The 14,507-nt window shown below is 41.6% G+C and overlaps 1 protein-coding gene across 1 annotated transcript; it reads left to right on the top strand.

Annotated features, from left to right (window-relative positions):
- Window positions 1-767: 767 nt before the first annotated feature.
- helt (helt bHLH transcription factor) lies at window positions 768-2,633 on the top strand (the record flags this gene model as incomplete). Its single annotated transcript, XM_080760662.1, has 4 exons — window positions 768-869; window positions 1,540-1,644; window positions 1,777-1,873; window positions 2,146-2,633. The coding sequence occupies exons 1-4, from the start codon at window positions 843-845 to the stop codon at window positions 2,631-2,633; spliced, it is 717 nt and encodes a 238-aa protein (XP_080616788.1). The 5' UTR covers window positions 768-842.
- Between the last annotated feature and the right edge of the window lie 11,874 nt (window positions 2,634-14,507).

Raw genomic sequence — 14,507 nt, 5'->3', positions numbered from 1 at the left:
CTTATAGGATAATAGGATACAAATTGAGCCTCTCCAAAGAGTCTCCAGTGGTGGGTAACCCTCGTGTGCCAGAGACTGCTGGAGACGCCGGCCTTGACGCAGACGACGCTCGTGTGCCAGGGCTAATCACACACCTGCCGAGGACTTCAACAAAATAAAGAATGTAAACAAAAAGCTTGCCATCTCTCATAAAAGATGGACGTGTCACCAAGTCGTGTGAGAAACGCTGAGAACAAACGGGGGACTCCGTTTCCAAAAGATCTCCCCTGAACTTGGCGGAACAGCCTATTAAAGGCTTACTTAATTACTCTAATGACACTGGACAGGCCTTAAACCTCAGACTGAGCTTGGATGAGAGTTAAGATCGCTTGCTGAGATTGTAAACAGGCGATCGTGTGAGAAACGCGAGTGGAAGAAAGAGGGCCCTTTTTTTCCAAGGCTTTGTTTTCAGTGCGCGCTGTGCGCCCGGTCGCATGAGGCGAACCCAACGCTCACTTCTCATTTCCCGCCTGAGTTGTTACTATGCAAATAATATTCCGAAAATAATCACGTGTCTTTTGAACAGCCACGTGGATTAACAAAGCAGGTTTGCCCCCCTGCCAGCCCATGGCTTGAGATTTTTACTATTTCTTTAACTGATCCTAAACGCACACATTTACCAAAAGCTTGCCTCTTAATCCCATGGAATAATTTGCATCATGAATGCCAGAGTCTCATGGATGATCCCTTTATAAGGCCCATGGGTTCCCCTAAAACTTCAGTCTGGCCCATCTCCTATATCAGAGGAACATCTTACTCTCACAACTGAGCTGTTGGATAAGACGTCTGTCACAAACTCGCCGATGGCATCTAAGATGAAGGATCGAAAGGTAAGCATTATATTGGCGCGCTCCGCATTTTAAGGATTGACCCAGGGAATTACAACGGCCTCTTATGTACACGTTTGGGTTTCTTATATTGGATTTTTTTCGAGTTCAATATTATACATCAATAGTTGAAATAAACAATTACTGGGACTCCACCTAAAGGAAAACTCATGCCACATGGGTAAGGAGAAATGCATCCGACTCCACGCATGTGCCGTGCGTCCTGGGGATACTGGCTGGTTTTCCTCGGGTTTGAGCTCATATCATTTTGGTATAAATGCTATAATAAACTACAAAATTAACACTTAAATGACAAAATCTGCCAAACATAATCTCAACCTCCTTCACAAATAGTTGTGGAGTAATAGAAAATAGCCGTGGAGCACACAAAGTCACTGTTGCGCACTGGTGCAACAGAGCGCAAAAGCGCAATTCCACAATATGCGCTACAGCCTGCATGGACATGTTCTGTCTTTATGTCGTATTCGAGTTGATCATTAGCTAAATATGTATACATTTTCATATCCTAAAGACCCAAACTACTGGTGGGTATATTGTTTCAGTTTCTTTGATGTGTACAGTGTAGGCTATAGGCCCATGGGCCATGGCTAATAAAACATTGCGAATTGTATTTCACCTAATTCTCATTTCCCTCATCCGCTCTTTTTGACAGAGAACTCCCATCTCCCACAAAGTAATTGAGAAAAGAAGACGGGATCGTATTAATCGCTGTCTGAATGAACTAGGAAAAACAGTGCCCATGGCACTTGCTAAACAGGTGAGGCACTTTAACTTATCAGATTGATTATGATATACGCTGTATGCCTGTATCAGTGCCAGTGGCTGGGCCGACTGGGTTATAGTCTATTTACTCTATTATTTCTTAACCGATTTATATTTTGAATTATAGAATTCTGGGAAACTCGAGAAGGCAGAAATCCTGGAGATGACAGTTCAATACCTACGGGCACTCCACTCAGCGGATTTCCCGCGGGGGCGAGAAAAGGGTATGTATAACCATTAACCGTGCGTCCGTGCCTGCATTATATTGATATTATACTAAGGCTATTTTGATAAATGCACCACATCAGCTTCCATTTATAGGATATAGACGACAGGCCTATGTGCCAACAACAAACTTAGGTGAAGTGGGACGGAGTCAGACTCATTATAGGCCCACTGCTGCGACTTTAGAAATAGGCATACCCACTTTACCAAAGACAAGAAACCGTGCAATGAGTCAATAAAAAAGTCTAAAAGATCTCATGTGTTGTTTCAGGTGAGCTGCTGGCTGAGTTCGCCAACTACTTTCACTACGGATATCACGAGTGTATGAAGAACCTGGTGCACTACCTCACCACCGAGGACCGGGCCGAGACCAAAGACATCAAGTACGCACGGATCCTCGCCTTTTTGCAGTCCAAGTCGCGAGTTATCACCGAACCCGTGTTCGGTTCCGTTGGCGCACTGCCAGAGCCGGTCACAGACTACCTGGGCCATCACCTGCACTCCTCCCCGGAGCACCAAAGCCACAGTCCCAGCGACTCCATGTACCACCAGCAGAGCCCACCCACGGGACACTTCTCATGGCACAGCGCGACGCGCAGCCCCACCATCACGTATCCAACGGTGCCACTCTCCGCGCCCACGCAACAGCACGGCGGATATCTGTCGCCAGTGCAGGGACTCGATCACCATTATTTCAATTTCATTGGTCACACGCACGCAAACGCGTTCAGTCTGCACAGTGCACAACATGCCATGTAAATATTTTCTCGGTTTTATGTCTTTATTTATATATTTGTGTGTGTGTGTGTGTGTGTGTGTGTGTGTGTGTGTGTGTGTGTGTGTGTGTGTGTGTGTGTGTGTGTGTGTGTGTGTGTGTGTGTGTGATACAGATTGTGCATACTGAATAGAATAAATATTTCTTTAAACACCATTATGTTTGTCATGATTGAACAGGAATTATGAGTATTTATAACCTTAAATATACGGAATAGATTGACTATTTAATGTTAAACAAGTATATATAGAATATATCACAAAAAAATGATCAAACTTCCAATCACACCAAAAGTGACCTCTTGAAAACACAAATGGATGAAGCAGTGATTTAGTTTATGTGGCCAAGACATATTTTCCAACAATTTCCTACTATTGACCTATACTATATTGAGAACAGAAGGAGGGTACAAGTCTTATTTGTCTAATGTATTCTGTATAATATGTAAAACTGAGGAGATGTGTGTCTTGGAAGATCAAGCTAAGCTTAAGGACCTTTATATTCTATAGTATAGTGCTGCTCATCCAGCTATTTTGAAATTACTGCAAATGTCTATTTTTGAGGGGTGCTAGCCCCTCATATGTCCAGCTTTTAGTGTGCGTGTTAAACACAAACTTTGTCCTAACCAAATGCCATTATAATGAATGGCCAGTTTTGAGTGTTTGTTTAAACACAAACATTACAAACTGGACATATAGGATGCAATGTGATTGGCCGGACTGAGATGATGTATGATGATAAGAGCGCCCCTCACTTCACACGAGTGTGATTTATATATTCAGCTGTGTAGATTTTCGTCTTACACAAACCCATTGCCCATTGACAATGAATGGAGAATTTACATCATATGTGTCTGATGATGTACGATGATAAGAGCGCCCCTCACTTCACACAGTTGTGATTTTCTTTGATATAGTCTGGTTCACTGATAGGTTATAAAAATCTTTAGCTACAGAGAAACAATGTTTGTTCCAAGGTCACTCAGTGAAGCAGAATTTTCATTTACAACTAACACATACTTGTACAACTTAACACAAACAATCCACAATTCCGAGTCTCTGAGTCTCATATTTATTTGGATGTAAAAGAGATATTTCTTAGCATGTGAAATATTATGAATGATTTAGGGAAAATATCATTGTGGAAAAAAAATATAACTCGCTACAATGAATATCAAATATCTAAATACTGAGTCGAGCAACTAAAAAACTGTCTGGGGTGTTACATAAGCCTGAGTATAGACGATAGAATGACCAAATGTTTTTTTTAAAGTGAAATATCCCTTTAAGTTTCAATAGACAAACATGGGTGCCATTCATTAGTGTGTGGTTAAAGGTGTTATTTATGGGCATATTCTCAACCATGCATGCTGCAGGTGGGGCATGGATTCTCAATAATAATTGTTATTATTATCATTGCTGTCACAACAAAGATAGCTCTAGTCACCCAGACAATAAACAGCTCAAAATTGGGGAGATTCAAAAGAAACGTGGATGTGCATTGAAATCTGTGACTCTTAAATGGAAGAAATTGTACTGACATGCTTTTATCTCATGTTCTCTCAACAAATCTGTGCCATGTTGAAATGAACACTGGCTTTTTATAGTGTGGTTTCACACTATAAAAAGCCAGTGTTCATTTTATCAATTTGTAAGTTGGAAACTGCACAGATTTAACCAAATGCACCCTACTGGGGGTGTGATATATATACCAGCCCTGTCTCAATAACTGGACTAATCTCCTGTTTTTGAGTAAGTTGTATTATTTTGGGTTCCAAGCATTATGCAAGTACCAAAAAGAGAGAAGAGAGAATAGAGAGAGAGAGAGAGAGAGAGAGAGAGAGAGAGAGAGAGAGAGAGAGAGAGAGAGAGAGAGAGAGAGAGAGAGAGAGAGAGAGAGAGAGAGAGAGAGAGAGTTAAAGAAGAAAGGGTGACGTGAAGACTGCAGGGTGGAACTCCTTTTTATATATTTATTTATTTGGAAAGTCTATTGTCCTGCATCTGAAAGGAAGAAAATATCAAGATCCTTGGGCTTCATCCTTGAGTGATTGTGAAGAAACATAATCAGAACCATGAAATCAAAGTTTTCTTTTCAAGGAGAAGGCTGAAGAAATGCTTCACTCACGCAGGCTTATTGTAGAAACAGAACTAGAGTCGTAATCAGAACTTGTCTGTCAAATTAGTTAAATGTACCGTGGCATGATAATCTTCAGTCCCATGGGTCATGCAGGTGCTTTATGTATATTGATGGATGGATGTATCATGGATAAATTAATGGATGGATGGATGGATCATATGGATAAATGAATGGATGGATGGATGGATAAATCCACATTAATCGCCTGGATGGCTGGATAAACCCACATTAACCAGCCCTAACCAAAAGACAAGCAACAAGAGAGCAAAAGAAAGAAATGAAAGTACCATACAGATGGAAAACTGACAATATGATAAAAGGCAAGGGCTTTGAAGGAACACTTGGGTCCCTACAGCCCCAATATTGGTTTAAATCCTGACTCTAAGCAGAGAGTTTAGCAGAGAAAGAGACTCATGCTCAGCCAGATTTGCCACAGCACATCACATGAATAATAATAAATTGAGCAAGAAGAATGAGTATACAAACCATAATGTAATGTGAACTGGCTGAGCCTCATTGGCAAATTTGAAAATATTTATCTTCAACATTAATATCGCACACAGAATATTCACAATCCACTCCCTCACTACAATACAGAAGAGAAAGATAATCAATATATCATGTATGGAATATGTAGGATATACATGAAAAGTTCCCATTGAGTCTTGTTGAATGATTTCAATTCAGTTTGTGCTGTGCAGAGAATGTAAATAATTATTATAATATATATATTATAAGAATTATTATAAGAGACAATGATGCCTCTTATCTACAGTATTATATTATATAATACTGTAGATAAGAGGCATCATTGTCTTATTAAGTAAAACATAAAATGAAATAATAAATAAATTACTGGCAGTGTGCCAAAACTTACATTTTCAGGAATAGCAGGAATAGAATTTTCAGGAATAGCTGTCTACCAGGAATAGCCTTAGCACATAAAAACAAAATACAACAATGTTACACAATGTAATGTTTTTACATTTTACATCACTTTAAATTGAACAGTGCCCCAACAGTCTCTCACCAAAAATGTCAGTTATTTTCGGAAAGCCACACTGTAGTATGACAAAATAAGACTTTTAGCTAAAGCTTCTGAGAATACAAGAGAATATAGTTTCCTTGTTCATGGGACGGAGTGTGGTGTTCGGGGATGGGGTCAGGGTCGGTCGGGGCTGTGGTCGGGGCAGTTAGGGATGGGGGGGGGGTTGCATGGTGTTTAGTCGTTGGGGAAACACACAGGGTTTTGGGAGCGAAGCCAAAGTAGTGCACAAGCTGTGTGAAATCCAACAGTCAGCGCTGGTCTGTAATCAAAGTGCCTCAATGGCATCATCAGATCTCCACCGGCTCACCTCAGGATGGCTGTCTGATGTGGGGTATGAAAAGATAGACAGGGGTGAAGGAAAAGGGAGACACGGGGTAAGGAATGAGAGAGGAGGAGGGTGAGCAAGATGGAGAGAGTGAGAATAGGGGCGAAAATGGGGATGGAGATCATTCCCACAACAGATACCACTATCTCACAGGGTTTAAAGGGCCCCCTTTCTGCAGCCCCCCTCCCCTCACAGATAACAATGCCAAAACTTGGCAACCAACCCAACCCATAAAGCAACAGTTTCCCATCAGGGAGAGGCAGTGCCTTGGCACCAGTCTGAATAAGAACATAACAGACATGAATAGCGTCTGTAAGAAACCTTAAAGGAAAACAATGCATATGTATCTATTCATTTAAAACTATATGAGAATTCTTAATGTGAAAGCACACACCTCTAATCACATATAACACCCCAGATATACATATAGTATGCGGTAGATACATTTAGAAATAAGACCTGGTTTAAAAACATGTCAATAATTGCGTATGAGCTGCCAATGCTGAGAGAAGAACATTTAAGTTCCATTTAGATAAATATTAACAATAAAATATTGATTTGGGATATTGTTTACCCGAAACATCAATTAATGTAAAACACAAACTATAAAGTTTGCCTACTAACTTTTTGGACTAAGATTCTCAAAGCACCCACCCCCTGCCAAGGGATGAGGGCTTTACCTTTTTGCAGTTGGCACAACCCTCTATGTGCTCACCAGCAATCCAACCCCAGTGCCACCAGATTATGCAAATTCATGGAGATGTCCTATTCAACACTAACCTCTATTTAGAGCAGCGACCAAGATATTTGAGCCAAAGATGGAGAGATAAAAGAGGTACTGTTATAAAGAAAACATAGAGAAGGGTCAAACACATTTCAGATATAAATGAACATATAATGAATACTGTACATAAATGTCATACTGTGGCACTGAATTCCCTCTTGTTCTATTTACAATATGTTATGCAATTTTAGCTACACTGTAACTGGGCAATGCCACTCTCCATTGGCAGAGAGATGGAGCCAAAAGGGAGCAGACAACAGCATGGGAACTTCCCCAAAAAAGAGCTGACAGATCTCTTAAAGTAGGAGAAAAACCCACAACATTACACCAAATGCTTTGTTATTCATGGGAAAAAAGAGCAAGCTTGTTAACTTGCACAATTAAGGCATCATTTGCCAAGAGAAAGTGCAGTGCTCTGTTTGCCATTGTTTTTTAAGACAAAGGGTTGAAAAAGCGAGTCTTAAATCAGTCCTTTGAGCATCATGAGGGTGACTGTGGTTATCTGTGTGCCACAACAAGGGGCACTTTTGTCACAAGCACAGACAGTGTGACATTGGGAAAGTGCTCAGGATAAATCAAGTGATTTTGCATGGTAGATCGGTAAAGAGCACACTACACATTCCAGTTCCTGTGTGCTTTCGTCAAAGTGCTCTGTGTCAAGGAGAGGCAAACATATAGAAAAACATGATTTACCATTTGAAGGCTTTTTGTCAACAAATAATTCATATTTTGAAGAATATCTTAAAATGAAAGAAAACCAATTGAGTTATTAGCACATAAAAAGTTAAAAACAGGTGAAAATATATGTAACCATATTGTGAAGGAGTAGTTTAGAAAGGTTTAGGAGAAGATTGAAAGGTCGAAAATGCTGTGAAGTGGTCCTTTAACGTTTAGCCAACGTTGACTCAGTTATTCAGCTATGTTCAGTTCAATTTGATTTACTTCAGGCAATATGTTAATAAACAATAAGGACCATTGAAATGGTCTGTTTAGTTACCAAACACATAATTTATTTCTCAAGCTGTCAATAATTGACAAAATTAAAGGGTATCTTTGAAAAACAAAGAAAAGGTCCCGCACACTGTCAGACACTTGCCAAAATGTTGCTCTTTATTAGGTCGACGTTTCGGTCGATTAGACCTTCATCAGGAGGTCAAATGACATGTACACTATTGATGGTGGTATGGTCTTTTAAAACCAGGACACTTGATTAAGAATAATATACGTCAGGCACAAACGATATGAGCTGTCAGGGCACTCGGGCACTCATGGCATTTTGTTTACTACTGCCACCGTCTATCATCATCTTAAATATGTGATACACTAGTTAACAATCCTGTTAGCTTGTGTCTCTGGCCCTATTTGTTCCGTGTTTGTTTCTAATTCTGTATTTTTCTTTTAGCTGCTTCTCCTGTGTTCTTCATATACGCTTCAACAGAAATTCCCATCAGAAATTGCATTTCATGAACAGAGGAGTCTCTTCCATTTCAATCACTCAGTTTCCTCTGAGGTTCTATTCACTTGAAAAGGTTCCTTAAAGAAAGACATTAAGAGGACCAGGAATGCATCGTGGCTGGCTTTTTTGTTGGGTCCTGCCAGCACCATTCTCCAACATAATGCTTCAGTGACAAATGGAGAATATGAACACCGACAACGCAAATCAGATAAATCAAACATGAAGTGCACATGCAGCCTGAAAAGGGTGTGGGTGATGTGGTCAAACAGTCACAGCTGAAGCATCTGACAAACTTGACGTCCCAGTAAGCCGTTTGCACAGCCCAGAAGAAAGGATAAATAAAATCCAGTAGTCCTAATATGCTCCCGGTGCGCTTGGCTGGACTCATGAGGGGCCAGAGAGGTGTGTCCCCACAGACAGACTGTCTTTTGTCTGCAAAGATGACAGCCGCTCCTATGCATTTAGCTGTGTCCAGGGCCAGCAAGGAAACACTGAGGGCGTCACAGGTCAGCGTCTGAGGTCATGATCTAAGTGACCAATTCGGTAAAAAAAAAGAAGCTTAAATTAGACTGGTAGACCATGCAGCGATGGTGCATGGCCGAAGGTTTGTTGAAGACTTCATTTCAAGTTATTGTATTCAAACTAAATAAGTGGTAACTTCACAAAAGTTGTTTGTATCAGTAAAGCATCATGTATTTATTTATATATTTATTTATTCATTTTATAGAATAAATTGGTTAAAGCCTTTAATCAGAAGCAAATCAATAATATTCACTGAGGGCATAATCAGAAAGAGGATAGAAACACGTTTGGTAATAGCATGTTTAACTTGGTAATGTTGCATTATCATGGTTTTGGTGAATTGGTCATACCCCAGCAACCTTATCATGACCTTCACAGCAGGGCACCGATGTCTTACACCCAGAACATGAGACCATACATAGACCGTAGAACAAGTGTCAATTACTGCAGTCATCAGCTCAAACAACACACAGTGTAGTCCAAAAGAGACTTGTGAACAGGCAATACCTTCTCAGATCAAATGGTATTTTATTATTTCCATCAGCTGGGAATATGTTTTGCCCATGGATCTGTCCGTGCTTCTATGAGTCTGTGAGCAGCTAATCTGGGACACTGCTGGACTGATCGCGTGATCGGTGTGAAACTTTGCATTCAAACTCCCAGTAGCTACGCCAAGAAAGAACCTCTCATGGTGACTCTTGACAGGAAACTTCACTTTTTGGTCTATAACTCTTGAACCGTACAATATAGTTGTACAATATATATTTTCCCCCTGGATTAGTTTCATCATGATGCAACTTCGCATAGGCCACGCCTGAAAATCTAATTTCTGCCTGGCAAGATTTTCCACCACGTCAGCAAAGCACCAGAGAAGTGCTCTGAACAATTTAAAGCCTATTTATTAGACGTGCTAAAAGACACAAGATATTTCGATATCAGTATAACTTGCAGAGTCATGAGTTAGTCGATGACTGACATGAGTGATACATAAATATACCAAAACACTTCATACTGTGTATTTGTATTATAATGACACTTCTACTGAGTAGTCACTGATTCATACAGTACTCTGCAGTACAGAACACAGTACAGAACAACCAGTGCTTAATTAATGTCGGAACTTGCCGAAGCTCAGCTCCGGAACCTCCCTTCTGTGCTCCGCTACCTATAGAAGGGCTCCGGTACCCCTCTAGTCTAGAGGGCGTACCGCCACCCCAAATGCACATACAAAATCTCACAAAAATCTGTACATGTGATCTCTGGACCCATCCAATTAAAACACGAACTGCAGAATTTTGATAGTGCGTATCGTTCGGCCATAATCGTCGAAGTTAGTAGGAGGGGCCTATATCAGAAAAAATGAAGGGAATGTCCAATCCATCCCAAATTTGAATCACATGTCCGGGGTGGTTCAATCAACCAAGTTCTAAAAGCAATTCCATTTTCATCCATAGGGGGCGCCGCAAATGCGAGAAATGAAACAGTTTGTCGCAAAAACATGAATTTTGGGGGTTAAATCCCCTCCGTATTACTTACACATGATCTAAGGTGTGACTTGAAATTGTAATTGGCTGGCAATATTAGTGGGAGGGGCATATGTAAGCCACTGCGGCAACCACACTCACCACATTTTTTTAAATTGCGAAATTTCTAGTTTATTTAATGTTTGCGTGGCACGAATCGTTGCTAAGTGGGACACCAAGAGGACGTCACGGGTCGTCTCAACGTGACAGGTCGACGTGGGTCGACATGGGACGGCGTTGGACGACGCGTGGCTGCAGGTCAATGCCGGCGCGCCATGAGTCGGCGGAGCCTCCCCGATCTCTGACTGGGGAGTAACCACTGGGATGACTGTGGCCAGGCTATAGGAGAAAAACATCTGGGATGCGCAGAAGGGAGGGGGCACGGGACGGGGCGAGAGGTATAGCTGGAGATGGAATGACTATACATGCTGGGCGCTGAGGGGGTGAGGCGGAAGGGTCAATGCGAAAAGAACAACGGCGTGCTGGGTGGGGAGAATGGGGGGAGGGAAAGAAGGGAGAGGAGGGAGGGAGGAGAGAGGCTCTGGCACGGGTTGGTGCCTGTGGGCATCAGGTGAGGGAGGTGAGGAAGAGGGCCAATGCCAGCGATGGCGTCCACCGCAGAGAGATGTAGAGCAGGGGTTCTCAACGTTTTTGGCAATGTCTCGGGACCCCCGCCCCGCCCCCCAATATAAATTGACTGCTACAATAACCTTAATAATAGAGACAATACACCATAAATAAATACTAAAACCAGATTTAAAATAAAATAAAATAAATGGCGACCACCCGAGGGGTCGCGACCCACGGGTTGAGAACCCCTGATGTAGAGGACCAATCCTCAAGCCAAAGGGACCTGTCACCTGCTGTCATGCTCCCGACGATGGTCTCGCCTCGATCGGCTGGGCCAGAGGGAGGAAATGGTCATCGTCGGTTCCATGAAGCTTACTGGAGCTGGTGGACTCATCGGAGCTGTGGAGCTGCTGCAGGATGAGCTGCTGCTATTCCATTTAAAACAATAGAGAACTGAGGTGTTGGAAAGACAATTTAAGGCAGCCAGTCAGTGTGAAACTGTAACACAGTAAAGTGTACAAAATATTATACTGCATGATGTATACAGGCATCAAAGAACGTACTGTCAAATATTTGTCAGTTAAATAAAATAAATTTAATCACAGCTGCATTTCTGTCTAAATCCAAATGTGTTACACATTACATTAAATAAAACTAAACCAAACTTACAAACAATGCTTCTTCTGTAGTGTTAAACAGCACAGGCAACATCTTTCAGCACAGACAAGAATTTTCTGCTTTCTGTCCCTCCCACAGGTGCAGACTGATTACCCCTTTCACAGGTGATACAATCAAGGAGGGTGGGGTGACTGGGGTCACAAACAGCCACACAAACTACTTCAAAATAAAACAGAAAATAGCCTGGAAGGCAAAACAAGAACAAAGTTAAAGCTGGAACAAGCTAAGCTGGCAATACCAAATATCAAACACTTGGATATTCAAAAGTGACGAGCCACGATACTGAGCTACTACTAGACAGAGCTCGATCTGTCTTGGAATCACAAGGTGCCCAGTTTGATCCCTGACTGTGTGTCAAAGTGTCCTTGAGCAAGAATCTGTTCCCTATAACTGCTTCGGTGGGTGGCTTGGTTTCCTCTGCCGGCTGTCGCTTGTACGACTATGAGTTTGAATGTTTGAACGTTAATACATTGTTGCCTAAATGAAATTAATACAAAGTTACAAAGTATGCAGGGACAAGCAGAGGGATCTGGATGGGCAGGGGCTGGAATTTAAAAACTACACTAATTTATTTTTATATTCCTACCCAGATTTTGAGAAATATCTCATTTTAAATTAAAACTATAGGAATTCCTAGCATTAGGAATCGTCGTCAAGAGGCTCAATAGAAATCGGTTTCCTCTTGAAACGGTGCACATTTCAAAACAAGAGTAATGTGTAATGTTACACACATGTGCAATTTGTGTGTCAATCATTGATTTACCTACCTCGGGGCTCCACGCAATTGCAAGTAATTCATATTTAGTCAAAATATGAACTTTCCTGATAATCACTGATCACATCACAGTTTCCCGCAAGTGGAGAAGAAGTCTACTGGATGTCAAGGTGAGGCGTGGAGCGGGCGTATAGCATCAGACCACCGGCTACTAGTGGCAACAATGGAAGTCAAAATGAGATCTCTCCACACCACAACTGACAGATCACACCATAAGTTCAATGTCCAGTTTCTAAGGAACACCAGGAAAAGAGAAGAGTTCAACTGCAAAATCAAGAATAACCTTGAGGTAGCAGCAGGATCAAATGAAACATCTATTGAAAACCACTGGACAGAACTTAAAAACACCTGGACGACCACTTAGGCAAGAAGGTGCGAGAACAAAAAGTTTGGCTAACACCAGAGACATGGGCTAAGATAGAACAGAGGAAAGAGCTGAAACAGAAGATCAACCATGCAGTGTGACTGTCAAGATCCACACGAGACCTGCGAGCAAAGTACAGGGAAGCAAACCGTCAAGTACAGAAAAATGCAAGAGGTAATAGAGGATTCATCCATGACATGACAGAAGAAGCAGAAATGGCAGCCAGACAGAAAAACATGAAGAGACTGTATGAAATAACACAGACTCTGTCAGGAAAGACCGCCAACCCAAGTAAGCCAGTAAAGCGGACTATCGTGGGCCCAGCTGAAGAAAACTGCTAAAAACAGAGTCCGATGGCGGGGTGTGATTGCGGCCCTATGCTCCACCTAGGAGGCTACAGGAATAAGTCAAGTAAGTCTAATAATCACTTCTTCTTATTTGAAATAAAACTTGTTTGAAATAAAACAGAAAATGATTCCTATTACATTGACGACAATCCCACACAAGATAAATTATTTAACATGCTGAGTACAGTGCACTGGTTCCCAAACACTGGGCATTTGTGGGTTGCGTACACATTTTTTATGGGTCCGTTTTTTTCAAAAAACATTAATTAATAACTAAATTCAATGATTTATTTTTCAGTAATTTCATGAAGAGATCAAAGAAAAATCTAATAAATTCCATAAATTAGAAAACACATCTATCTATAAATGCACGGCTGTAATGCACGTGCATTACAGCACGCCCCACCGACATCAAATTCGACACACGCATTCCACACCACCACAGGGTGGTGCCGTGCCCATTGCCCACGGTTGTCCAGAACCGCCACAAAAGGCCTCTGTCCGGGCTCTGGACAGGGCCCATGCCCAGGCTCCATATATGGAGCTGGCCTGTTCTGACATCACAACACTCCATATTTGGGCATGCCTGACACAGAACTCAATATATAGGAATAAAGGACACAGAGAGACAGATACAGACATTTTATATAGGCATAAAGGGACACAGACAGATGGGTGAAACGGGTAGCCTACTCTGACACGGGTACAACGGGTATTGTATAGCCGGGTGGGGCATGGATATCCAACTTACATTGTTACTGACTTGGTGCGCTACAGCCGGCACCTCCACAGGGAGTGCAGTGCCGGTGTTGAGTCCATCGGATAGCCGGTTGTCCAGAACCAGCACACAAGCCTCTGCCCGGTCTCTGGAGCTGATCACCCCTATATCTCCAGCTGGTCAGTTCTGACATCACAATGATGTTCTGACTCCATATTTGGGCATGCCTGACAAAGAACTCCATATATGGGCATAAAAGGACACAGAAATAATGTTATTGATTGATTGGTTGGTTGGTTGATTGATTGATTGATTGATTGATTGATTTATAAACAGTTTGCAGAATTACAGTAGGCCTACATTTCAAGCACAACTCAATACAAAAACTGTTAACTGTGGACGACACAATAAAGCATTACACTTGTTTACAATAGGGTCCACCATTTTCAATTCATCAGAGATTAATTGAGAATGAAATGAAAAAATAACTGTGTGGTAGGTTTGTCCCGATCGGATCGGGTGATCGGAAATCGGCTCCGATCACATGATTTCATTTATTTTAATTGTCTAAAGTAAATCTCAAAGAAAGATGTATAAGCAATGAGATTTTGT

This window comes from Protomyctophum bolini, assembly GCF_963924005.1.
Source record: "Protomyctophum bolini genome assembly, chromosome: 3".
Lineage (NCBI taxonomy): Eukaryota > Metazoa > Chordata > Actinopteri > Myctophiformes > Myctophidae > Protomyctophum > Protomyctophum bolini.
Note: the sequence above shows the minus strand (reverse complement) of the source record. Positions and strands in the feature narration are given on the sequence as shown.